At 41.4% G+C, this 25680-nt stretch overlaps 2 protein-coding genes across 2 annotated transcripts in view; one reads left to right on the top strand and one right to left on the bottom strand.

Annotated features, from left to right (window-relative positions):
• Positions 1-3194: 3194 nt before the first annotated feature.
• On the bottom strand, positions 3195-22887 carry FBXO33 (F-box protein 33). Its single transcript, XM_075030221.1, has 4 exons — positions 22310-22887; positions 15519-15629; positions 9290-9975; positions 3195-5179 (listed from the first exon to the last, which is right to left on the bottom strand). Exons 1-4 carry the CDS (start codon positions 22834-22836, stop codon positions 4908-4910), a joined length of 1596 nt encoding a protein of 531 aa, XP_074886322.1. The 5' UTR covers positions 22837-22887; the 3' UTR covers positions 3195-4907.
• Positions 22083-25680, top strand: part of ZNF410 (zinc finger protein 410) — a 25105-nt gene continuing 21507 nt past the window's right edge. Inside the window, exons 1-3 of the mRNA XM_075030234.1 lie at positions 22083-22353; positions 23751-24046; positions 24402-24542. The gene's annotated coding sequence lies outside the window, so the exon portion shown is untranslated. The remainder of the gene's footprint in view (positions 22354-23750; positions 24047-24401; positions 24543-25680) is intronic.

Here is a 25680-nt window from a genome sequence, read left to right as displayed (position 1 = left end):
CTTCCCTTGTGGTAGCAGCCATCACAGCAGGCACAGTGCACTTACCAGGGCACAGGTGGGCATTCCGATGCTCTGCTAGATCAGGACAGAGCCTAGCTCTGTTTTTACTGACTATCATACAATCTAAAGACTTCTGCTAGAAGCTGTTGGCTGTTCTGACAGTTTGGCTTCAACTTGAAAACCATGTAATTACTCACAATGCAGTAATTTGGTACAGGACCCTTTAAGATAAAGGAAACTGTTTCTAGACAAGCCCCCACTGGCAGTAGCAGCAGCAGGCAGTTCAACTGCCATTCCCCTGTTCTCTGTGCACACACACACACACACACATGCACACACAGAACAGTTTCAGCCTTTAATATAACTGCAACCACCACACCCCATAATTAGAAGTTACCAAAAAAACCTCCAGCCTGCTTTTTTTGTAATTGCTTAGGTCAAGTGTGCCAAGGGAGCTTTTTTTTTCTGCAGCTCACCACTCCGTTACTTCCACATGGGCTTATTTCAGCTGCAGAACTCTTCCATGGCTCACTCCTGCAACTTCTTTATTCTCCTTTCTATTTCTAGTTTAGTCCTCAAAGGCATTTAGATAAGCCTTTGTACCTGAGCTGTTCTGCAACAAATTCTGACAACAGACATTTTAAAGCATCATCCATGTTAAATTGTTTTAACTACTTTTTAGCTTAATTCAGCTGTTGCATCATTTTTAGCCAATTACTTGCCTTCTAAAGGGCTCTAAGTCTGCCTGAAAGACTTCACCAGATTCTAAAAGAAACTATTGTTTTACCTTTGCCCTTGATATCAGTCCTAGAACCAGAAATGCCAACTGTCAACTACCTCTGTACATAGAGCCAGTGGATAGCACAGAAGTCCTTAGTTTGATAATGCTGCCACCATAGGAGCCCCCCCCCCCTTTTTTTTTCCTTCCAACTCACCTTAAGGATTGCAAACTACTTACGAATGTAACTATTTTCCAAGAAAATACAGTATTTTCTGTGTGGATTAAATAGTTGTTCTAGCTTGTAACTAAGTTGTCTGCAAAAAACAATTCTTCCTCCACCAAAACAATCTACTCTATGCCCAACAATGATACTGGAAGCTGCAGCCAAAACAAAAGTTAGCTGGACTAAGATAATGCAGGACAAGCATGGATTAGATCATCCCACAGGGTGAATGGAATGATTTCAGACATTTTTCTCCCCAGTAATAGCCCAACATTTTATTTGCAGACAAGTAATTTAAAAACAAGCTCAGATTTTTGCAATAGGAACAGGGTGTAGTAACCCAACAGATGTACTTAGTTATGTTTAATTGAGAAGGGTCACACAAGTACATACATAGGGAAGTCCCTGTTCCTCCCCCAAAAAGAAAATGCAATCCAGTTTTAACAATTGAGGGCTTGTGTTCCAAGATCCTGCTGCTAAATCTAGAATGCAGCAAGACTAACTTGACACTGCTGTCTCTTTAGGAAACAAAGAGAAACAAAAAAATTTAAAATCCCATTTGGGATTATGCAAGCTCAAAGCAATTTCACACAGTCTGTAAGGTCCCACTCCAAATGCAAGTGCACTTTCCACATTAGGACTTAGTTTCCTAACACTCAATTTCAGATTGCTTCAAATCAAAACCCTTGATCTTGGTTATCACTAATTCAGATTATTGCTAAAAATACAAACAAACAACAAAACCAACTTCTTTTATTTATTTCTAAGACAATACAACAATCAATCAATCAGAGGTGTATTTCCCCAACACTGTTCAAGGTATGGGTTTCACCACACACTCATGCCTTACTGGACTTAGTACTTGTAAAGTTAAGAAAGATTATAATAGTTGGTTTAAGTACATTGACTTCATACCTGGAACACGAGCCATAGCAGTGATTAGACTTCAGACTGTGAAAAAAAAAAAAATCAGACCTGGAGCACTAACAACAGACATCCATTGATACAACCTATATTAAACATTGTGGCTATAACTGCAGTAAACAAAAAGGACTGCACATCTACCATCATCAAGTGACCTGTTTCTCCCGCTCCTCATCTTATCTTTCAAGATTAAGTTAATTAAAAACAGAGCAGAAAATAGCTTAGACTAAAAAGAGAAACTTGCTTATATAACAGAAAGGTAAACAAGTTGCTTCCCAACTGCGTTAAGGCAAGCAGTTATCCACAGAAACACAGTAATCTGCAGAGGGAAAATGCACACCCTGCAACTGTTTAAACCAGAGGATGCAGCATTTGCTTCAGGAAGTCGCACAGAAAAAGCCAGAAATCCTTGATCACTTTACAACCAAATTTAAGGTCCAGATGATGCTAACAGTCACTGTCAGATTTAACTGCTACATAAACCTCCCTCCTGAGGCTGAGCCCTGAAAGGCTCTGAGACCAAGTCCCTTTATTTCACTTTACTGGAATATGAAAAGCTGTAACTGTATTTATCTTTATTACCCACAGCATCTCTTTGGTAAGTTGGTAAATGATCTTTCTTAACAAATCCAGAAGATCTAGGAGACTGCTTAAACAACAAGCAGTGCGATTTTCATGCTTGGTAGGGGTTTGGACCATCATAAAATGAAGTTCAGAAGCTCAAATTAAATCTGTGCTTGGCATGCACACACTGAACAGCCACTCCGCCAATTCTCACAGCACAATCAGCCATTGCAGGGCATGGCAGCTCTTCAACAGCTTACCAGACATTTGCAGTCTTCATTCAGAATGCACAGCTACGTAGTCTTGAGCACGGATAAAATGTCAAACTGAAGCATTGCAGGTATTCATAATCTATTTAATAGTGGGACACCAAAGAAGTACTACACATTTTTCTTGAGCACATATTAGATTTTGATTTAAGCAATTGCAATGGATGCAGGAATTTCTCAAAAATAGTCTTCTATATTCTACAATCCACAGTTTACTGTATCAGTCTAATAAGTCATATCATGATATACTGTTTGTGCTAACTGGTCTGATAGTCTGATCTTTAGCAAAGCATCCTTCCCCCTCCTCCACCCCCCCAAAATGTTGACAAAATTCAGCCAAATTTAAAAAAATTACTGTACGACTTATTTTAGACTCTTTTGCTGACCTAAACACAATGGGAGCTACCAGTTACACACAGCTTATGAACGATGTTGCGTTTTAATTCTAAAAATCTTCATGCTGATACAATAAAATGTTTTATACAGCAATCAATTTTTAATGCTTTATTCATTGATTAAAAGAATATACATTTAACATAAACCATACAACATCAGTCATCAATTCAAACATTCAGCTGGTTTCCTTACATTTTCTGTCAGGAGGTTTTTTTTTTTTATCTGATCACATTTATAAGATAAAATCTCACCACATCTGGCATATACACACACTGTGCCAGTGGATTCACTCTACTGATGTACATATAAAATCCGCATGGTATGTGCTCACTGGAGACAAAACAGCGCACACCTGTCAAAAGGTCATTTTAATATAAGATGGTAAAACCATTTGTAAAACACATATAAACTTTTTCCATAAATAGAATCATATCTGGACATCTGTTGCATAAATTGTGTTTTCCAAAGCTTACAATATAGCAGCCAGGTCTCAGCACTGCTGGGCACCCACGTTGGCCACTTACTTTATTATTGCAGACTGTCCTTTAAACATTAAATGCACAACATTCGTACCACTTAAAACTGGGGTCAGGTGGAAGTCTCACAGAGACCACGTCTGTACCGCGGTTGCCCTGAAACAGTTAAGTCGGCTTTTAAAGCCTCTCAGATATAACAAGATTTTAAAACATACTTCATGGAATGTTCTTCATGCATCATAGCAGCTCATACCTGTGATAGAACAAGCTTTGTATTTGTTTCCTTTCCTTCCTTTACATTCACTATTCACAGTGAAACAGGTGCATGTTTGTTAAGAGTTCTGAGGTTGCTGACTGAGCCACAGCACAGCTGTGTACCACAGGTCGAAATTCGACCTTATATATTACAATCTAGCAGTATCTGGCTGGCCAAAAGTTGGCCTGCCCCTGCCAGCATGTGGGCACTTCTTCGTTTTTAATCTATTCTTTGGCAGCTGACACAGGCGCTGACAGAGAAAATCCAGTGACTTGGTTGCTAGGGATTTCACGACTAATGTTTGTTTGCAGGTGTATACCTTTGTATTGAAGTCTTCACTGTTATGTTTTTACCTCATCGGAGTACACATTCTTGCTTTTTTTCTTTTAAACTTTGGCCCAAAGCTAACTTTTAAGGAAGATGACAGAACATGAGAATAAACGAGGAGGAGTTTGCGAAGAACCCAAAAGACTACAGCTTATGGAGTGAGTCTGTAAGTGCAAGTACCTGAAAAGCTAGTGTTTCACACCGCCGCTTAACAGCTGAGAAAAGCTGAGAATGGTAGTTAAGTCATGCTTCAGAATCCGCATGTGAAATAAAGCAAGGTGAGAGTCTTACAATGAACAGCCCTGGATAGACTTCTCTTCCTTTAAGCCTATTATTAAGTAGCATGCTACCAGATTAAGCACACAATGACAGCACAGAAATCCACTGGGCTATGGATATGGGTATTAAAAAGAGTTGGCTCCTGAGCACAGAACTCCGATATAATAGTAAAATCATTCAAAATGCAGTTAATAAAAGTAAAGTTAGCCGGCAACCTCAGACAGCCTTTGGCTGTATCTCTGTAAGGTTTGGTAGACAAGTCCATTAACCGTGAAAACCCTAAACACTGCCACTTTCAGCTTCTAAACCAATACCCGACTACGTTCTTTGATCAAGAAGTAGAATACACATATATAACTCTATATAGCTAATACTGATTAAACACAGCACAAAAGGGGTTAATTCACGCTACTGAAAAAAACATAATAGGACCCTACTTGCATATGTAACCACAGGAATTGTAAATAAGGAGCTAAATGCCTTCACTGAAGCTTTGCATCTCTCTGTAAAAGTGACGGGTTGGCTCAGTGAAGACACTGAGCAGCTCTATGTCCATGACTGCGTGCCAAGGTCGACCCAATCCGAGAGATACTTGCTCAATGAGATTGTGTACTGGATCCACATCCTGATCAGCCAGTTCTCCTTGGTCAAAATCAATGCTTTCTTCTGTGACTTCCAGAACTTTCAGGTCAGAGCCACGAAGACGAGCAATTGCTATAAGATTATGAGCCCAAACTGTGTAACCTACAGGGGAGGAAGAAAAAAAAAAAAAAAAAAAAAAAGTAAGTTGCTCTGTCATTTTGCTACAAGGCATTTTTTTACTAAGTACTTAATACCAGACCATCTCAACATCCTTCCCAACCTATTTTATAATCTTCCATCTGGCAGAACCCCCCTACAGCCTTGTTTTTTTTTTTTTTTTTTTGGTTGCAAGTGGTAAAACCCCATTTTATATTCTGAATAAGGAAGTATCAAAAATATTTCAGGTAGTTTGACCAATCTTTTCACCATTTGTAGAAAAGTGGACTTCTTTACTCCAAGTTAAGTTATATCTACAATTTCAGACCTCCTATGACCTACTTCATAATATATAGAATGAAAAAAGTGAGTAATCAATTATTTTAAGCGAATGTATAAAAGGACTGTTTTAAAACTGTGCTTGTGCTAGAAAAAAAAAATCTGAAGTTTGCTTTTGTTGCATTAGAGGTAGACTTAAAAAAAAACAAAACAAAAACAACCCCCAAATAAAACAAACTAACAAAAAAAATTCAACACACATAAACCAGAAGCCTCTCCAGGAAATAGGACACACCAGTATTAAAAAAAAATAACAAAAACCTACATATATCTTGTTATTCTATCTGAAAATAAACATAATTACAAAGCTTCCCTCTCTTCCCATTATTGTATATTGGCATTCCTCTTTAAAAGCATCTACTCCGCAGCTACCTGTTAGGTTTCTGTACCCTGGCTAAGGCAAATGCTGAGCTCCTCCTTATTCAGATGGAAGCCACAGATGATCTAGGAACTTCCCTTTCTGGGAGCTCTGCCAAGTCAGCCCTTCCATTGCAAAATGAAAGGCTCATTTCTGCCTTCATCATCATTCTCACAGGTGCTAAGCCTCTTGGTGAGATACCCAACTTAGAGTCCAAGTAAGGCTGCAGTTTGCACAGTATCTGAAACTGGGAAAGTTAAGCTGCTGAGAAATAAAAACTAACTGTGGTTTGGTCTTCAACAATGCACTTAACATCCTCTACATCATAATGTATCAAAATAAGACAGTTAGTTAAAGAATTAAGAAAACTGATGTTAAAGTAATTAAGAAAGGAGAATGTTTCATTCTGTTTTCTTTTACTTTTTCCTACTGTTTGTCTCTAAGGTTTCCTGTAAATACGTTGCTCAGGGTAGGTTTTCAACAAAGAAGCCTGCATACATCTGTATGGCTCATTTCTGGTATATTAACCATTAGGAATGCACAAATTCCCACAATTTTCATCTGCTGATACTTCACCACTGGCACAACTGTCCACAGAAGATGAAGCTGTCAATAAGGCTGTAAGACATTAAACCCAATGGAAAATTCTACCTGTGCAATGACACTCCCCTATCAGGGTTTGAAGGAGCTCACAACACCTTCCAGTTATCTTGATAGTAAAGGAATTCACTAAAGAAATCCTTGACAGAAAGTGCAAGAATAAAGGGAATAAAACCTGCGGTTAAGTCCCCTGTACCATCCTTGTTGTTCAGGTGTACGGCTTTTGCTATAACTTTTCAAGGTCAGATGGAACAACCATCTTATTCTCAACCTAATCTCATTTTAAATTAACTCTCCTTTCAAAAGTTTTGCCTGAAGTTTCTCAGTAACCTTCCAGCAGCCAAAAAGCTCTGCCCAGCTGAAGTATTCAGAGGTAAGAGGGAATGATCACTTTACCACAAGTACCACTGAACAACAAATTCACCATGAGCAGCACCATAATTTGTTTTTCCTTGCTAGTAAAAACTTCAACTTTAGTTTTGCTCATGGACAGAATAAAACTGAGCATCTTATAGGTAACACAGTATGCTTACAACACAAAGTCTTGAAAATCCACATGAAGTGTCCTTCTCTTAAAGAGGAATGGGAAAAATAAAAAAAAAAAAAAAAAAAAAAGACTTCAACCCCCATAGATGGGCTGTGCTTTTTATTCACAGTGCCAGATCATACCACTCTGATTATCCTACTGTCTCCATCCCATCCCCAACGACCACACACTCTTCACACCCTTCCTTCATTCTGCAAGGATGTATTTAATATCCTTCAATCAGCTCTCCTCTGCTCCTGAAGATGCTACCCTGGTGGAAAGATCATACTACTTCCCAGAGAAGACAGAAGAGAATCTCAAGGCACCCCAGGAAAAAAGTGTCCTTAAGGTATGTTTTTCCTCTCCTCTTTTGGTCAGTGACAACTGGCAGTCAAAACTACATGTAAATCAAAGCCTTTTTTCAGAGCAAACGAATATCAAAAAGAGGGAAAACAAACAAAGAAAAAAAAAGAGTATTGGAAACCAAGTAACAACCACTTCAGGAAACAGGAGAAGAACCTGAGCAGTTACATATAAAGTGAATTATGGCACCTTGAACAAAACCACCATTTTTTTCCTAAAGGAAGCTTGATAGTATCCTGAAGAATATGACAAGTGGAGCCAGAAACCATTATTTGGTAAACCTCAGAAAATACAAGCACAAGACTAAGATGCTGTACTGAAGCATCACAGCATTCTGTATCTTTCTTCCTAGTCATGTTCTTCTCACAGTTGCTACTCCAGAAGAAAGATGCTTAAGCTATAGTACCAGAGCAGTCATATTCACAGCTTAGAAAAGACCAGGAGACATTCATAAACAGCTTAACTAGCTTCTGCTGCAAGGAGGGGAGAAAAGAAGGGGAAAGAATCTGAATCCCAACATCAGAGCAAGGGTGATATTTGGCCATGCTCTCCCCCAAGTATACACAGCATCTCTCCAAAGAAGATGCGGCAACAACTATTTGCTAGACAGAATTGTAGAAGGCATTTGCTTTCCCAATGCTCTGCACAGACCAATACCTTCTACTGAATAGACATGCACTGACATTAGAGACTTACACTAGCTTATGTTCAGGTATTTTACCATCTTTTTAAGTTTAGATAAAGGACTTCCCTGCAGTAGGAGGATAATTTAAGATAACACCTTGGGGGGTGTGTGTGTGTTTGTTTTAAAGGTCCTCAAACTTGTATCCAAATGTTAAAAGAAACTGCTAAAATCCACATTTAGAGTGGTAAGGTCACCTGCCAGTATCCAAAATCTGCCAGACTTGGAAACTATAAAGGAGAGGCAGCTGAATTGATTCCCTCCCCCTGCAATGATTTTTCAATAGAAGGCAGTGGAAAATTTTTTTCTAGCAAATACAGCAGGACCTTCTGACTTTAACCAATGGAAATCTGAATACTGCTGAAGTTCTCTCCTGTTTGTGCTGAATGACTGGAGATTTACTCCCCCATGCAGTCTGAGGAAATGCATTCATTCTTATGCAACACAATACAGAGTCATCGCTTAACTCCTTCACGTATCGGCAAACTTGGTCTTGGTAAGCTGATTCTGGCACAAACAAAAAGAACTATTCTGCACTATTTCAGTTTCAGTAGCCTTAAAATTTGCCAAACAACTGTAACTTCTAGTGAGTACTGTACTGATGACAGAGCTGAATATAAATGCATAATTTTTTTTTTTAATTTGCAATTATATGGCAAATAAATAGGCAATACCTAGCTCTGGTATTACCAGTGAAATCAATGCACTCGGTGAGGCAACCTTCTCCACATTGTATTTTTCAGTCTTCATCTGCTGGCAAAGTCCTACCAAACTGGAAACAGACTTCCTCCCCTCAGCCTTGGGGCACTTAACCCATGTTATTTACAAACAGGAAGCACAATCATCTAATATTGTCAGCATATGAGCTCACAGTAAAACAGCAAATGTTTTCAGTGTTCACATTCACATAACCAGCCACTTGGTGGAACTTGCACAGTGCAGACCACTTTCAGGATAAGCCTCCTGGAATGCTCAGTTCTTAGTTATCCTTGTTTCTGTGAATGGTCTAATAAAATCCTATGTGACTTCTCAACAGAAGTTATTAAGCTACAAGCATGTTTAGAACTCACAGACAATAAATGCCTTCCTATTTTCAAACATGAAAATACCAGTATAAGGTACAACAGCATGTATAGCAGCTGTGCAGCAGACTCTTGAACAGCACTCCACTAAAGCACATTATGATTAGAAAGGCTGAAGTGTTGTATTTCAAAGTCACATACTATGCCCATGCAATGTATTACCTACCATGAACGGCTAGGAGAGACAATCTTGTGCACCTCCAGGCTAATAAGACAAGTGGATCTTCATTCCGGTTGTCACTAAGATCTGGGAAGCCAGACATATCTATCACATCATTCATTAATATAAAATGAGTGAGGAACTTGTCATACTGCCTGGATATGAGGTCAACAACAGCCCCTGAAACACAAGTGATGTAGCTGTCAAAATGAATCCTCTCTAGGGGGATACTGGGCTTAAGAATCCTTAGCATATCATCACTCTTGACATCAAAAGCCATTATATAGACCCGAAGATTAGTGCTGTTCCGAGTCAGCGCCTTCCAATTCTCATCTTCTGGCATACTGTCCAATGACTTGTGCATTATGGAAACACTGTGGACCAGGAGAGACAGTCGATGCAAAGGCACATGGTTGCTGTCAGCCAGGACTCTTGCCATTTCAGCTGTAAAATCACAGAAATCCAAAGCGAGCGAACGCAGATTCACAAAGCGCTCCAATTCAACTGCAGTGATAAGAGTGGTATTACCAGGGATGTGGTTGTCCAATAAGCTCAGATGTTCCATGCTGTTGGCTATGGGGTTTGATAAGGAGGACAATGATGTGGGAGTTACTATTTGCAGCATAAACCCACAAGACAGCCATTTCAATTGCCTGCTATTGCCTAATATCTCTTCAAACAGCTGTTGTATTCTGCAAGTAAACAAAACAGACAATGATCCTATTAAACATGGTTTAGTCTTACCAATTCCATACCATTCTATTGTTTTTTTACTTGAGAATTATTCTTCTTTCATTGATGGCCTTATTCTGCAGGAAGGTGCTATTATTACAGTTCTTGTGAACTACAAATATTAGAACTTGACTCTGCAGACCTCCCACAGCAATTTAACCTTCACTGCACTTAAAAGGTTAAAATAAACTATCTTGAGAAAATTATGTACTTTGTCTTTCAAAAACAGTGGCACACTATGAACCTTCATTTCATGTATTTCTCAGCATGTATTTAACACCCTCCCACATATATTTTAAGGTTATGCAAATAAGAAAACCTGTAATGCTTTTAAAACAGAGTTCTTGTTTTTAAAAACAGCTTCTCATATTGGCTACCCTCTCCAGAACTGCAAATTCAATATGGAAAAAACCTGTCATTTTCAGTGAAAGGCTGCAGAAACTTGACTTTGACCATAAGTTAGAATGATCTGAAATTACTTGCTCGACTTTGCTCATTAAAGGGTAAAGAACAAACATGTAAGAAGATCCTTTAAATAATTCTGAATATTCAGCTAACCGGATTTTCAGGTGTCAACAGGTTTAAGTTTTACCAAAACAACCTGGACCTGGTAACATTTCAATTTCAGATTATCAGTGCCAGATGATTCCAGCACTGCCAGAACCCTCATGCCATTTATTACACTGCATGATTACTATGTACCACTTCTGATGCATGCCACCTCTCCTACCCCTTTATTTTTTTTAATGAAGGGATGTTCTTTAAGTTAGATATTTAATTCTGGAAGGCAACAGAAGCATTTTTAGGTAAGATTTTGAATACTAAATTCAAATAGTACAGTCAAATTCTACAAGCTTTCTCCAAGTAAGTATTTTTCCAGTCTTCATCCCACAGCCGCTAAGGCCAAAAGAGTTCTCCTGCCCAAATGACAAGTGTTCTTTGAGCACATACATTCTAGGACACGTGTAGATGACAGTTTGATCTCAAACCCTGGTCAGCCAGAAGGAAAGAACAGCATTTAAGGGAAGCAGTCGAGCCAGGCTTGAAATGCCAAGAAATAAGATGTAAACACCTCCAGTACAAAATCGGCAGAAATCCTTGTGCCTCAAATCAGGTAATGTTTCGCAAGAATCACTTTTTCCTTTATTGTTATGGATATCTGTATACTTTATAAATCTAATCAAAACAATTTTACACAGTTATTATTCTCATGCACATATCTTTAATCAAGATAATGTCCAGGCAAAATTAAAGGCTTATTTAGCCCGGTACCCTGACTGACAGCAGAGAAACACTAATGCCTTAAGAAGTGTGACAGAACAAGGAAAGCACATATCTCCTTAGTTTCCAGAAATTTGTAACTCAGACCTCCTGACCCAGAGCTGGCTTTCTGTACTTAGCAGCCCTCAGGGACCTCACTTCTACAAATTTATCCAGGCTTCTCTTTAAGCCAAGTAAGCTTTCAGCAACTGTAACATCCAATAATAAAGAACTCTGCAGCGCAATTCCCCTCTCTTCTTGCTTGCTCTGAACCTGTCACATACTACCTTTGATGCCCCATAATCCTTCTGTTGAAAGAAAGTTAAAAGAGCAATCCTTATTCATCCTCTCCCTCCACAAACACTTATTCATCCTCTCCGTTGCCTGCATGTGCTTTCTTCCTTCTAAGAATGTACTGGGTTTGCAAGGCCTGACTTCTCTTTTTAAGTGGAGAAGTTGGTGTGGTCATTGTATTTATCTATTATACACCTCAGAATAGTTCCCAAGGTTTTGCCGAGTATAGTCATCAGGTTTAAAGACTTCAGTTTTTCCAGATCTTCTCTGAATTTTATTTTTTTTTAAACTGAGGACTGGCAACTGCGACACAAATTAAACACAGTTTTAAACAACAGGTCAAGAGTCACAGATAATATAGTTTTGCTATTTTAATCCTAAATTCTTTTACAGTTCAGATGAGCCCTGTTTGATCCTGGCAATGTTTGTTTCACAATTATTCCTGCCAATGCTTAAATGAAGGCAGACTCTCTGACAATCTCCCCCCCAAAAAAGGTTCTACCACAGGAACCTCTCTAATGTCTTCCAATGAACGGACTCTTCCCTCCCCCCTCTCACCATACAAATCTACAAAAGGTGCTGTAATGGTTGCAGCAATGGTAGAATTTATTTTGTAATAGTCCAAGTAGTCAATCTTAATAATGCTTGTAATATTCTACAGAACAATTGAAAAGATGACAAATCAATTTTGAGATGCTCAGTAGAATACTACCATCTATATACCTCACTGCACTAAAAATCTCTTTAAGTTGTGCTTCTGACACAACTTAAACATCTAAGCTTAGAAGAGTACTGTTCTAGTGCTCACACAACTTCAAAGAAACATGACAAAGAACTCTGCAGCCGTAGGGTGGGTTTCCTCCCCTGTGGGAATTGCACTAAATTTTTAAAAAAAGATTGATACTTATTTAATGCTGCCTACACATCAGCTTTTTAGTGCTAGCACTTACGTATTTATACAAGTATTTAGATTTGTGCTGATAGTCTACCAATTCGTAGGTCCTAAGAAAACTGTCCAGCCACCTTCCTCTAGATCTTTGCCAATTTAATAAAAAGATATCAAACATGTCAATAGAGAATATTTAATAGTGATCACTTCTGGATTGTTTTTAATACCTGCTTTATGTAAGGCCAGACAGGAAGCACAATATAAACCATATGCCATTAGTTTTCACATATTTCAAATAAAGTTTTCAAACACCATAACAGGGGTTTTTCCTTCCCTGCAAATTCTTGCACACATCCTATTTTTCCTAAATAGGCTGCATCTAACTGGAGTTTGCAAAAATAGTTTGAACTGTGTTCTAAAAATTTAGACACATTAAGTCAATTCTTGGGAATTAACACCTACTTGATTATCATACTAACTTTTACTTCAACTGCCTAGAATGTAGTACAACATTTATCCTAACTTACACGGTTATCTTAAAGTTGCTTATAAAGCATTTAAGCATGGTTTAGTAAGTATAACACAAAATACAAGCAGAGCTCAGCACATGCAAGAAAGTAACATAACCTAGTGATGACTCAACAAGTGTACTTTATCAGTCCCCTTTGCTCCCTGTAAGCAGCAATTATGGGATGCTCACCATCAACCTGAAACCTACAAATGATCATACTGGAACAAACTATTTAAAAATAAAAAACTCAAAATAAATTACTTTCACAACTAATGCCCCAAATGGTGCTTTCAGCCAGAGGACAGACCAAAGCCTGACTAGACAGGCTGAGATACTGTTTAAGCCCAAAAAACAGCCCTGACCCATAAGTACTGAAGCACATCACTGGCCCTGGACAGGAAACAAACATATTACTAAGGTCCACATGGAGCCTATTTGTCTAATTAAAGACTATTAATCAAAATGTTTTGTTTAAGAACAGAGGCTAAACTGGTTCTTTGGGAAACCAAACTATCTGAACCACACAGATCAGATCAATCATGGGAAGCAGATTTCAGAAAGCCAAAATTTTAAACAACTGCCTTTTGTTCAACTCAAGACAAATGTATTGTGTACACTGAGCTTCCCAACAGTAATGAACTAAGTTGTAAAGAGAATTTTAGAAAGTAACCAGGGACACATATGCTATACAGAAAAAGAACGAGCAATACAAACCCATTCTGACCACTGCAAAAGTACATTTTTGAAAACACCATCCAAAGCCTCCTCTCCCTCAGAACAACCCTTAGTCTTAACCTGGGGAAGCATCCTAATGGTTCTGTGCTAGCTGAGATTTCACCCACAGTCTGCTACACCCAGCTCAATGCTACGGACTTAAGAATTGTCACATTTTCTCCCCTGACTGCTTTAATTGCAGGAAGTTCCTGAAACAGCTAGTAAGGTTTATCACCATACGGGTTCCAAAAATCCTCAGCTACCAACAACACTGTCTCCAAAGGCTGCTCAATATCTTTCAGCATGAGTTATCAGTATCCGTGTTTTGCAGCTTACCTGATGTAAATCCCAAGTGCAAAAGACAAGACTAAGGAGCCATAAAGATTTACTTTCTGAAGTAAATCTGCTGCTAGTGCTGATGAACTTGAGAACACTGAATAAAACACTGCCAGCTTCCCTTTAATTTAGAAAAGGACTAGCAGGTCCCAAATACCTTGTTTTATTCTAGAGAAAAAAAAACCCAAGCACCAAAACCAAACAAGAGGTAGCATTTACTTGCTCGTTCCAAAATGTGCAAAGGTCAATATTCACCAAAAAGACTAACTTCAAATTAGATGAGTTTTGAACGGTTTATGGCTCTGGAATGTGCACACTTATTTTTGTTATTTGTTTGAAAAAAAATTTAACCATGCACTCAGCTGAGTAAACACCTGCTTAGATGGCTCTCTTCAAGCCCCTTGGCAAAGGTTTGATTATATATTTATGTTTCCACAACAAAGGATATGAAAAAAAAAAGGAGCTTTTACCTGCACACAGCACTATAGTACATATGTTAAATAGAATCCCAAATTGCTCTAAGTTCTGCATTCTAAGCATAATGGATGACAAAGACACAGTATGTGACACACATCTATATTTGTACCGTTTTGCAAATTTACCTCAGGACCAACCATTTAGTTCAATGGTTGTGTTCACATACATACATTGACCTGATAATATACCTACACTAGTTCTAAAACCACTCTAAAGAAATAATAGTAAAGATCTAGAGTGGCTGTACTCATTCCACTCTCAAGCTACTGGGAGAAAGATGTTTAAACTGACACAAATTAAAATGATGGTATTCAGGCTTTATCTACATGGAAAGTTTTAGCAAAACTGCTAAAATAGTTAACTTAGCATCAATCCCTCTGTGGTAATTTCTTCCAGAAGTCAGTAGCTTTTTACATTGTAATTAACCTTTTCCAAAGAAGAACAACTAGCTATTCTGATTATAAACACTGAAAGACTGCATGGTAATGTAATTAAGGCAAGCTAAAATACACCTCTGAACTAAACAAGCACATTGTGAGCTATGATCTTCCAGGAATTCTGCAAATACATAACCTAGTTTTGAGATGCAACCTGAAATAAGTTGTTTGTGTTCATGTTCTCTTTCAAGTTAACTTGCTACATGTTCTCAATTCTTGTGAAATACAACAGACTACTTCCTTTTCTAATTTTATTCATGTACAGCAATAGTAGAGGTGCTGGTAACAACTCCCCATCCCTCCTCCCCCTTTTGTGCCATTAACATAATATTGTTTCTAGAACACAATGAAAAGAGGAAAGAAAGGATTCTCACCCTGCTGAGAAGGGAAAAAGAAAAAGCCACAAACCCAGACTACTTCATGTAAATAGTAGGAACAGAAATCAGCTCAATTTAAGAAATCAGATTCTCATCCTATTAAAAAACGTAAAGCTTTCTCAGTCATGTATTTCAGGCATGAAAATCTGTGTTCTGTTATCTGTTTTTATTATTTTAATGTATTCGATAATTTACAAATATAACTTACTGCTTAATCTTCTTGCCATCAGGGTCAACCTTACCGAGGTATGTATTTGATATACTTCCATGTTGCTGCAGAATGCTTATATCCCCAAAGAGACTTAACTTCTGGAGGTTCCTATGAAACGACAAAATAAAAAGCAATCTGTACACAAAATTAAAACATTGTGAGGAATCATTCTGGATAAGACAAACACAGGCAATAAGAACACATTATTAAATGGAACACGTAGTCTTTTTTGGGAAACATCCTACTGTCCTGCTATACAGGCACACATGCAACTACAGAAAATGAGACTGAAGTATAAAGGGGAAGAAGACTACACAAACTGCTGAATCCAGCTGTAAAAGCAAATGCCAGTTTTCAGTCACCATAGGAGTATTTTCAGCAGGCCAGCACCATGAAGAAAACTTTTAGCAGTGCTTTCATGCATTTTTTTAATCCTTGGAACATGTGTGTTAAGTGTCACAGATGAAAACATCAAATACTTGTTCCTTTTAACATTTAACACTGCATTTAATGCCCAAGTAGAATGCAACCACAAACAACCCTGTCTGAGCACTTATGTACTGCAGTTAGGTTACAAATGGGAGCCCAAACCTGCCACAATCGAGGCAACACAAACCTCAGACAGGAAAAGCAAAAGCTCCCCACACCCTAATCAGTGTCTAATTTCTGTTGTATTAAAGTAGGGGAATCTGTTCTAAAATTTCCCATCAGTGACCAGAAGAGGATTAGTGATCCACCATGACACATAATTTTAACTTTTAGAAGGGATACCAAAAAAGAAGTGAAAGGAGAACCTTTAAGTTCATGCTGATATGACTCAGTGTGCTAGACAGTCAGTTTTCCTTTCCCTAGTACAGTTTATTTCTCTGACTTGCATCTTTTCTATTCCTAAAAAAGATCAAGCAAGATATACAAAAATGACTGCAGTTTTAGAGTAGCTGTGTGGCATTTACTTTTAAGATTTTTATTTTTTTTAACTAAGTTTTGGGTCAACATTTTTTTTATTTATACATGCTGTAAATTAGATTTACTTCTAACATGCAAAGACTAGTCTGCACTTGATAATTAACATGGCAGAAACTCCAGTTTCATCACAAATGGATACATGAGTTAAATTCACCTTAAACAGTAGATGTCAATTAATCTGTAGCTGACAATTGAGTCGCATAAATCCTTATTCCTGCTGGCTTACAAATCATATGCTAATATTTCAGATCAGTTTTGAGGAAAATGCAATACAGTTACAATGCTCAAAGCATAGGGAAGCTCTGGTGCCAGTTTACTACTTCCACAGTATGAGCTGATATTCTACCAAGAGGAGAAGGGGGAAAAAACCAGTATCAGGTAGTCAAGGTTTACATTTTTTAAGTATGAATTGTAGCCTGTAACTGGTATCTACTAGAAATCATAATTTACCTATTTTGAAGTTCCTGTATTCAATAACCATACACTAGAAGTCTATCCACTGTTCCACCTGCTACTTTTATTCTATAGGTGAACAACAACTTAATAGCAAGATCCACAAGCTTCGCATTGAGTCAGACAAATACTGGAGCAAAATACCTAGATTTCACAACTGTTTCAGAAATTCTAACAATTTAATATTTAAACTTTTAAGTACAGGACTACTATACTGATGATACATCAATATAAATGGAGCCCTGACCACATGCTCAATATTCTTATAAATCTGACTAAGGCAATGCCTGATCATACTGAAGAATAAGCTTGGCAGGGAACTCTGAAGACCCTGGCACCACCACCAAGAGTATTTCAGGCTCTTCTTTCCTCAAAAGCTGTAAGACATAGTCTGGTATGACAGGGAAAGCAGTAGAAACCTCCACCTGGTGTAAAGGCAGTGTTCACAGCCAATGCTGTAACTAAGCTTTTATCTTCTGATCTCAGTGACTTAATTCTCAGAGCCAAGAGGCAAAATGCAATCTTCAGAACAATTGTGAATCACCTTCATATTCACATCGCAAAGTCTTGTTCATGCTACTCATACCCCCAGTGAATGCTACTGTAGCCAAGCATTAATTTTAGAGCCACCAAACTACAGGACACATAAAACACTACTTACTAGTATCTCACACATTTTTACTACAGCTATTTGACTGCCATTTCATGCGCTACAGAGATGCACGGAAAAGTTTTCTGCCTCAAAACTTAAGCAATGAAAACATCCAATTATTTTTCCATTCACAGCACAGTTATTACCATCAACAAATCTGATCACAGTTCAACATAATATTAGACTTTTGCTACTGTTTGCAGTCATACAATCTCTACGGCATTCAGCTCACATCTTTATTTCAGAGAGCTAGTAAAATGATTGCTATTTAAATAGAATTATTTAGAAGTTAATTGTCACCTTTTGCTAAAAGTCATAATGGCACCTTAATCCTATGTACTACCCATACACACAGCTGGGGAAAACCCATGTGTTTTGGGGGGATTTCTAAACCATTTATTTTCCACTAGCTCAACAAGCGTACTGAAAATAATAAGCTTCTTACTAGGCTCCATCTTCAGTTTTGGTCGGTCTTTTTGAACACCCAATGAAAAGACAACAAAATGCCCTTGCCTACATTCAACATGAACAAAGTGGTAAGGCACATATTGTGTTATTTAACTAGTTTTTGCCAGTTTCAGCTGCATGCTCAGACCAATAGAAGAGAGTAATTAGAAAACCTTAAATACAGATGCAGTCTACTGTTCTAAGCAATTCACCAGTTTTTGGCAACTCCAAGACAGATACCATATTTCACCAAGATACCACAGTTTTACTCTAAGCTGCATTTTTATTTCCACAGCAAAGATCAAACAAGTCACACAAATTAACATACTGCAGGGGAAAGAGGAGGGGAATCACTACCTTCCTATCTTCCTCTGTAGTCAGTTAGAGGAGAGACCGTACTTTGGGATTTCAGCATTACATAAAAGAACACAGAATTTTCCTACTGAATGATTAGCAGTTGCTTATTAGCTGCTGTATGCACTGAAATGACTCACAGAAAGTTTGTTGCCCTCCCACCTGCCTTCCAGAACTTAGTTTTGAAAGATCAATTTGAGAAGGCACAGATTACTGGGATCTCGTAAGAGCCAGTAAGAAACAAATTCTCCCCCCTGATGCTGCTGCAGAACACTATGCCCACCTGCCCCACACCTTTTTTTTTTTTTTTTTTAATAGGGGGTAGAACATCAACTGTTTAAACAATAATATACTTTGTTATTTTGCTTTATTTACTGTCATAAACATAAAAGCTCATGGAAAAGTTACAGATCACTATAATCTCTACTTTAGTACCTTTTAATTAAATAAACTATAGATTTTTAGAGCTCATCGTGGTCCCAGTGCTATTAAAGCAATATTTTGGGAGTAATATGCTGCCACCCACAAAATAAAGTTTATGGTAACTTGAGCTCTACCTCAAGTATGGGACAGACCTAGAACATATCTTTTTGGACGATAACTGGCCGCCAGCAGTAATGCTTGTCAAAATATTATCAGTTGTTTTTAAACCAAGTTGCAGACAAGTAGTCACTTCCTTAATTCCATCAGAATTAGCAAAGGCCGCTCTGAAATGTTTTTCTAGAGACTTAACACACTGATTTGCTTAGAAATTGGCAATTTTATGTTGTACAGAAAGTGCTTGCATTAGCAAAAATACACGTCATTCTCCTCTACCCAAGAAAGCATCTAGAAATTGCATTACTTTTAGTCATTACTTTTCTCAGGTCCTGCAGTACTGTAAATCCTCAAGGAATTCTAGAGCCATCTAAAGTACGTTTCTTTTTCCTGCAAGGAGGGGGGTCCTCACTGTTGTTTAATAACAGGTTTAAAAGCCTACAACAAGATTACACAGTTAAGAAACAGCATGCCATTTGACAAAAGTAGATTTCTTCCTCCCCAGTTCTGAAGTATAAGATGGAAGTTCTTTGAACTTCTCTGCCAAAAAGCTATCATAAGGGCTGACAGGAGTTATGAAAGAACCATCCTGTTTTAAACTTAATTCCAAAAGGAATGCATTTACAGTGATTCAGCCACTGGAGAAGTTAAAAACACTGCTGTTTCCATTATTTTGCAAATTACAATAGCTATCCCATGTACAATGACATACGGCAAACACAAGAAGGAATTATTAATTATTCTTGAGTTACGGATGAATAAACAGAAGCAGAGAAATAAAATGACTAGACTGTGGTCATTCCTTAGACATAACCAAGCATTAGGCAGGTGACAATGCCTCTGGTTTAGACATTCGGTCACCCTAAAAACTAAGCAGCTATTTGGCACGTGTTAATGTTCCTTCCCACCTCGTTTCAATCTCAAAACTCTACTTAAAGAGCTAAAAACAAACGTCCTACATGCAAACTAATCAGTTATCGGCAGTTACCCTGCAAGAAAAAAAACACATTAAAATAAACTAAAAACCTTGTCTGTTCAAGGGAAAAAAGAAGTCTATTCAGAAAGTGAATCTGAATAAAAGGTCAAGTGTTTAATGCAAATCCCCCTCCATTTTTTAAATGCTCATTAAAAAAAAAAAAGCGCCTGCTGTAATAACCAGGTACCATGTGTTGCCCGGTCATACGCTATTAATTTCAAAACAATGGAGCAGCATGCAAATGATTTGAAGACAGCAAGAAAGTACAGTAATGCAAAATCCTATCAAAGTTGGTAACTTTTCACCTCTGGCTTACCACTGAAATTATACTCATCTATCAGAGAACAGGTACTGGAGAAACAACTACTTCTACATAGTATTTTACTGCAGTCCTGCTACACTGCATACAGAATCTGTAAAAAGAACTTTAGAAAGCAAGTGTCCTTGTACAAGTTTCAGATAAGGCCATGGAGAATGAATCTTTTTCAAAAGAAAAAGCATACCAAAAGCGTTCTCACAACACATTTGATTTTGGCAGCCTCATACTTTAGTGAGAGAGAGAGAAAAAAAAAAAAAGGCATTCTAGTTTTTCCAACAAAACCCCCAGGCAACATCTCCTGCAGATACTATTTATTTTAAAATTCCAAGTCTGCGTCGTGCTATTTGTCTCAGATCAGATAATCACCAACATTGCTTTTTTCTATCACCAATTATGATTTTTCCACTTATGACACTAGCTGGATTTCCCAAAGATTCAACAGTTAACTGGAAGCTCCTTAAAGGCAAGAGAAGACCGATCAAGACAGACGATCATAATTTGCACACCGAGGATTCACAGGGCAAGAAATAAATTAAGATAAAGGTGAGCTGGGACCAACTAGCCATTTCCAGAAGTAAGGTTTCTAACTCTCAACCATCGCAGCTGCACCACAGGAAGTACCTGCTGGGCACAACAGAGCAGAGGAACTGAAAGTGAGACTTCATACACCACATTTGCATTCAACTCCAACCAACGAGGAATTACATTTAAAGCTCTCTTGCTCCAATTCAAAATAAAGAAGCAAGGAAGGCCTCAAACTACTCTCTAATCCCTCCGGAATCAAAGAGGGACGGTGTCCAGACTGTGATTCAGCTGCAGACGGTCTTCCAAAGGCCATCCACAACGTTTAATTTATCCTAAATATACCGTGAAATACTTGCAGCTTTTTTTTTTTCTTGACAGGCAAAGCTATATGCACACAGAGGCAAAATAACATTAACCATTTCCTATCCTAAAATCTGCACGGCTTTCCAAACACATGATAACCTAATATCCTTGCTTTCCTGCCCTAGGTGCTGACTAAAGGCCATATATTAGGATATTTGATTATTATCTTTTTTTAAAGATATTTGTCTTGATCACACCCACATATGGTAAAGAGAATGCAAGTATTTTCATTTTAAAGAACTCCAACCTGAGGAATAATCTAACCTGCCAAACTAAGTCTGTGAAAAAGCAGGATCTAAATACATCTTAAGTCCAAACCATAGGAAAAGGTTTCTATCATTCAAATTCAATTTGTTGAAGGAATTCCTACGGCTGAATTATTTTTTCAATAAACAAACATGAAAAACTCTTCCTAGTTTAAAACTGAGTCAAATCTCAGCTTAGCAGGTAACACAAGAGTTGGCATGAAAGCTCAGCTTCCAACGGCAAAAAACCCTCATAGCTGGAAAGGTGGAAGTATTTTTGGGGGGCAGCACTCCATCCCTCTCCCCCTCCAGAAGAACACCGGTGCTGTGATTTTACCCCCCCTCCTAATTTCTCATGACGCTAATTATTTTTCAATCACGCATAAGATGTCGAAAGCCCGTGCGAAGTAAGGCTTCTATTTTCAAGCGAGAACCAAAGTCAAACTCCCAGCTCTCACTTGCTCCATTTGAGCTGCGTCCCCCCCTCCCCTCAAGAGGACGAAGGAGTTTTTATTATTACAGCCCTATCTGTTTTGCATATCGACTAGCCGCTTGCCAACTAAACGCCTGCGTTTCTATTCCCCATCCAACTACAGGCTACGATAAAAACGAGGCGGTTTGAAGCCGCGCGCCTCCGTTTCTGCTCAACTCGCAGCCGCAGAAACATCCACCGGCCCACCCGAGCCGGCTGCGCGGGTCTCCCCCCCCGCCCCGCCGGGCTCCGCAGACGCAGCCCCAGCAGGAACCGGCCGGCGCGGGTCACCCACAGGCGCCGTTGCCGGCAGCGGCCGTCGCTCCCGCCCGCGGAAGCGGACGGACGGGCCGGCCGCGGCCCCGCGCGCCTCGGGGGCGGCTGCGGGGCTCCGCCTGCCGCCTCCCCTCACGCTCCCGCCGGGCGAGGCGCGGCGCGGCCCTCTCCCCCCCCGCCCGGGCCCGGCCCGGCGGCGGTACCTGTTGTTGCGGACGCTGCTCAGGACGCACAGCACCAGCTCCAGGTAGGTCCTCAGTAGGTCGAGCCAGCGCGGGCACAGCGGCGGCGCCTCCCCGTCGCCCGCCGCCGCGGCGCCCTCGCCCGCCGCCGCCGCCGCCCCCCCTCCGCCGCTGGGGTAGTTGTCGGCGGCGAACTGTACGCGCAGCTCGCGGACGAACCAGCCGCACTTGCGCATGAGGAACTCGAGGCGCGGGCGCTCGGCCGGCGAGACGCGGAGGCTGAGGCGGAGGCGCGGCCAGAGGGCCGGGTAGAAGAGGCACTCCCGCCAGTGCGAGCAGGCGGCCGAGGCCCGCAGCCGGTCGGGGCCCGCCAGGAAGGAGAAGATGTGGACCACCAGCTCGCTGGGCAGGGAGCCGGCGCCCACCGCCTCCCCGCACACCGACATGCCTGGCGCCGGCCCGAGCCCCGCTGCTGCGGCGGCGGCCACAGGCGGCGGCAGCGGCGGCCCCGGCCTCGCCTCCGGCTCCTGCGACAAAAACAACAACATCAATGACAAGGCGGAGGGGGCGGGCGCCGGCCGGGACGCGGCTGCTGCCGGGACGCACCACCCGCGCCGCCGCCGGGGGGGGGGGACGGGACGGGACACGAGGGGCGGAGCGGGCCCCTACCACCGCCCAAGCGCGGCGGGGAGGGGCGCGAGGGGGGAGAGGTGGGCCGGACCCCCACCCCGTCCGTCCGCACGGCGCCGCGTGGGCCCTACCACCCAGCCCGGAGGGGGGCGTGAACGAACTCGCCGCCGAGCGCCGTGCTCTGTTCCGGCGGGGCGAGGAGAGCCGCCGCGGCGGAGGGAGGAGGAATTACCCTGCGGGGGGAATGGAACGTGCCACCGGTCGAATGGGAGGCGGAGCCAACCCAGCCGCCTGCGCGCCGGGAGGCTGGCCGTTAACCCTTCCGTGCCGGCAACGAGGGGCCGCCTCTGCCCCACCGCCCCGTCCCGCAGCGGAGCCCGGGAGCCCCCGACACCTCGCGGCGGGGGAGCTGCCCGCCCCCGCCCCAGCCCCGCAGCGGAACCCGGGGCGGCGGGCTGAAGCGCAGCTCCGCGCGGCCGAGCGGGGTGGCAGTGTCTGGGTGCCCGACCGGCGCGGCGCCCTGAGAGGCCGGCCCGGCAGCGCGGGCCTCGCACCACCACCACCACCCCCCCGCCCCCAGCGGCTCCTCCGCCCTAACGCAGTGCGGCGGGAGGCCCGGGACCGGGGCGAGGCCCCGGAGCCAGCTTCCCTGCGGGCTCCGCAGCCGGCGGAGCCGCCGCCGGTCCCTGTTGGGGGCGCTGGGCGCTGCCGGGGGGGTCAGGCGCGGGAGGGCCCCGCCGGCCCCCGCCGCCTTGTGTTCCAAGAAGACTCGGAAAGGTGTCGGGTCGCGGCGGCGTGGAGGCCCGTACCTGACCGCACGTACGCCTTTCAGCCAGCGAAATTACCTCAGCGGCGTTCCAGCTGCTGCTACGGGAAACGCGCTGACTGCGCAGGAGAGTCCGACATGCGACGGAACGGGATGCCAGCCTGAGGGGATGCGTGAGGGAATGCTCCAGATCTTAGTTCTCTCAGTTTCTTAAAACTCATCTGCTTTGTGCCAACATCAGCTCTCCGTGTGGAAAGATAGCTTCGCTTGTGCGGACAGACTTGTGAGAGAATTGAAAAATCTGTTGCATACTGATGCTGCAAAGGCTGAACATCAAAGTGAAGTTAATTGCAATTGTACCTGTAAGTTTTACAATTTTAAAAACCTTATTGCAATAAAATTGAGTATTGCCAGTATCTTGGAATAATGCACATAGGTTTATATAACGATGTTATATCTGAGTGTATGGAAACATAGACGTGAAAGAACAAAAGATGTGCTAAGAGAAATAAAGCCTACGCTCCTCTTTGCATTCAGAATAGGGTCCCATTCTAAACAGATTTATCAAGAACCAAATCCAAAACACCACTCTCCCTTTACTCCATGACTAGACATTTTCTCTGTCTCACAGCAGGGGTGAAAACCCAGTATTGTTTCCCTTTTCTTTAATCTGATCATGGAGGAAATTGACCAAGTCTCTTATCTTTCCTTGACTAGAGAGAAGGATCCCAGAGGGGCAGATGTTATTGAGAAAGTGAGACTGTAGGAAATTCCCAGATGGACAGTTCTTCTCCCATCAGGGACCAGTGTTGCTTCACACACCTGTGCGAGTGATTTGGACGTCCATAAACAACTCGGGTAAGTGCTGTGCTATCCCACTGCAGATTCCCCTATCAGATTAGACCAAAATTCCCCAGGCAGTCAAGATGCAAGCTCTGAAGCAGCCAAACTCATCTGGCCTAGAAGGATGCAAATGAAAGGAACTTAATTCGCCTACACGTCTCCATATTTTAATACCTACTCAACAATTCCACATTGTTGGGCTGATGATGAGTCAAAGGACTTCTGAGATTACTAAGTATCTTAATGTAACAGAATCAAGCTTTAGGATTCAGTGCCCTGGGATTACCGAAGTAGCATCAAGAAAAAATGGTTTATGAAGTTAGTAGTTCTGCATTTCTGGTTGCCTTTGTTGGATTGTATTGGATCAGCAAATGTGGCAGGCTGGGATCCTGCTTGTGATAATAAACACAGTGAAGTGGTCTTTTACTGTGACCATTGCATGGTCATTTACTCAGCTCCAGCTTATCGGGGTTATGTTAAAAAACTCAATCTCGGGAGCTATTAATTACTTCAGTTTTGTGGGCTTGAGTGAATAAATGGGTCTGTCTAAAGCTTCAGGTCATCACAACTGTGGCCACCTGATCTGACATGATAAATGCCAGACTTTGTGAGGTTCCCCGATTCAATCCATCAGCATGGCCAGTATGGCACTGAGGCAACCAAATCCCTGAGGCTGCTGATTCTGGGTGTTGAATCACAGTTTTCCCTGCCTTGGACATCAGAAATGTACTTCAGCTTGACTGAGAGTTGATTTCACGGTGCAGGCTCTTGTTAGTACTAATGCGGTGACTGCAAGTTGATGCGATAATACCTCAGAAAAAGACGTGCATCTAACTTGGTTGTAGACTTTAGGGAGTTACTGGGTGGCTCCATCAGGTGGCTGGTCAACAGTCTTTGCTGAAGCACTAGGCTGTGAGTACGATTCCAGTGTGTAGCCCTCCATGAAGCCACTCGCTGAACATTTAAAGCCAAGGGGGGTAACCGTGAATCTTTAGGCTGCAAATCAAAATTTTCAAATGGCTGAAAGGCAGAGGAGCCATACTGCACATCGTGGAGGGGCTGAAAAGAGGAAGCCATTCCCAAAGCAGCTCACAGGCAGATGACGACAGCCATTTCCTGGGAAGTGACCACAGGTTCTTGCACGGTCCACCAT

The sequence above is a fragment of the Buteo buteo genome, chromosome 6 (genome assembly GCF_964188355.1).
Source record: "Buteo buteo chromosome 6, bButBut1.hap1.1, whole genome shotgun sequence".
NCBI lineage: Eukaryota > Metazoa > Chordata > Aves > Accipitriformes > Accipitridae > Buteo > Buteo buteo.
The sequence above is the reverse complement of the archived record's forward strand: the minus strand, read 5'-3'. Positions and strand labels throughout refer to the sequence as shown.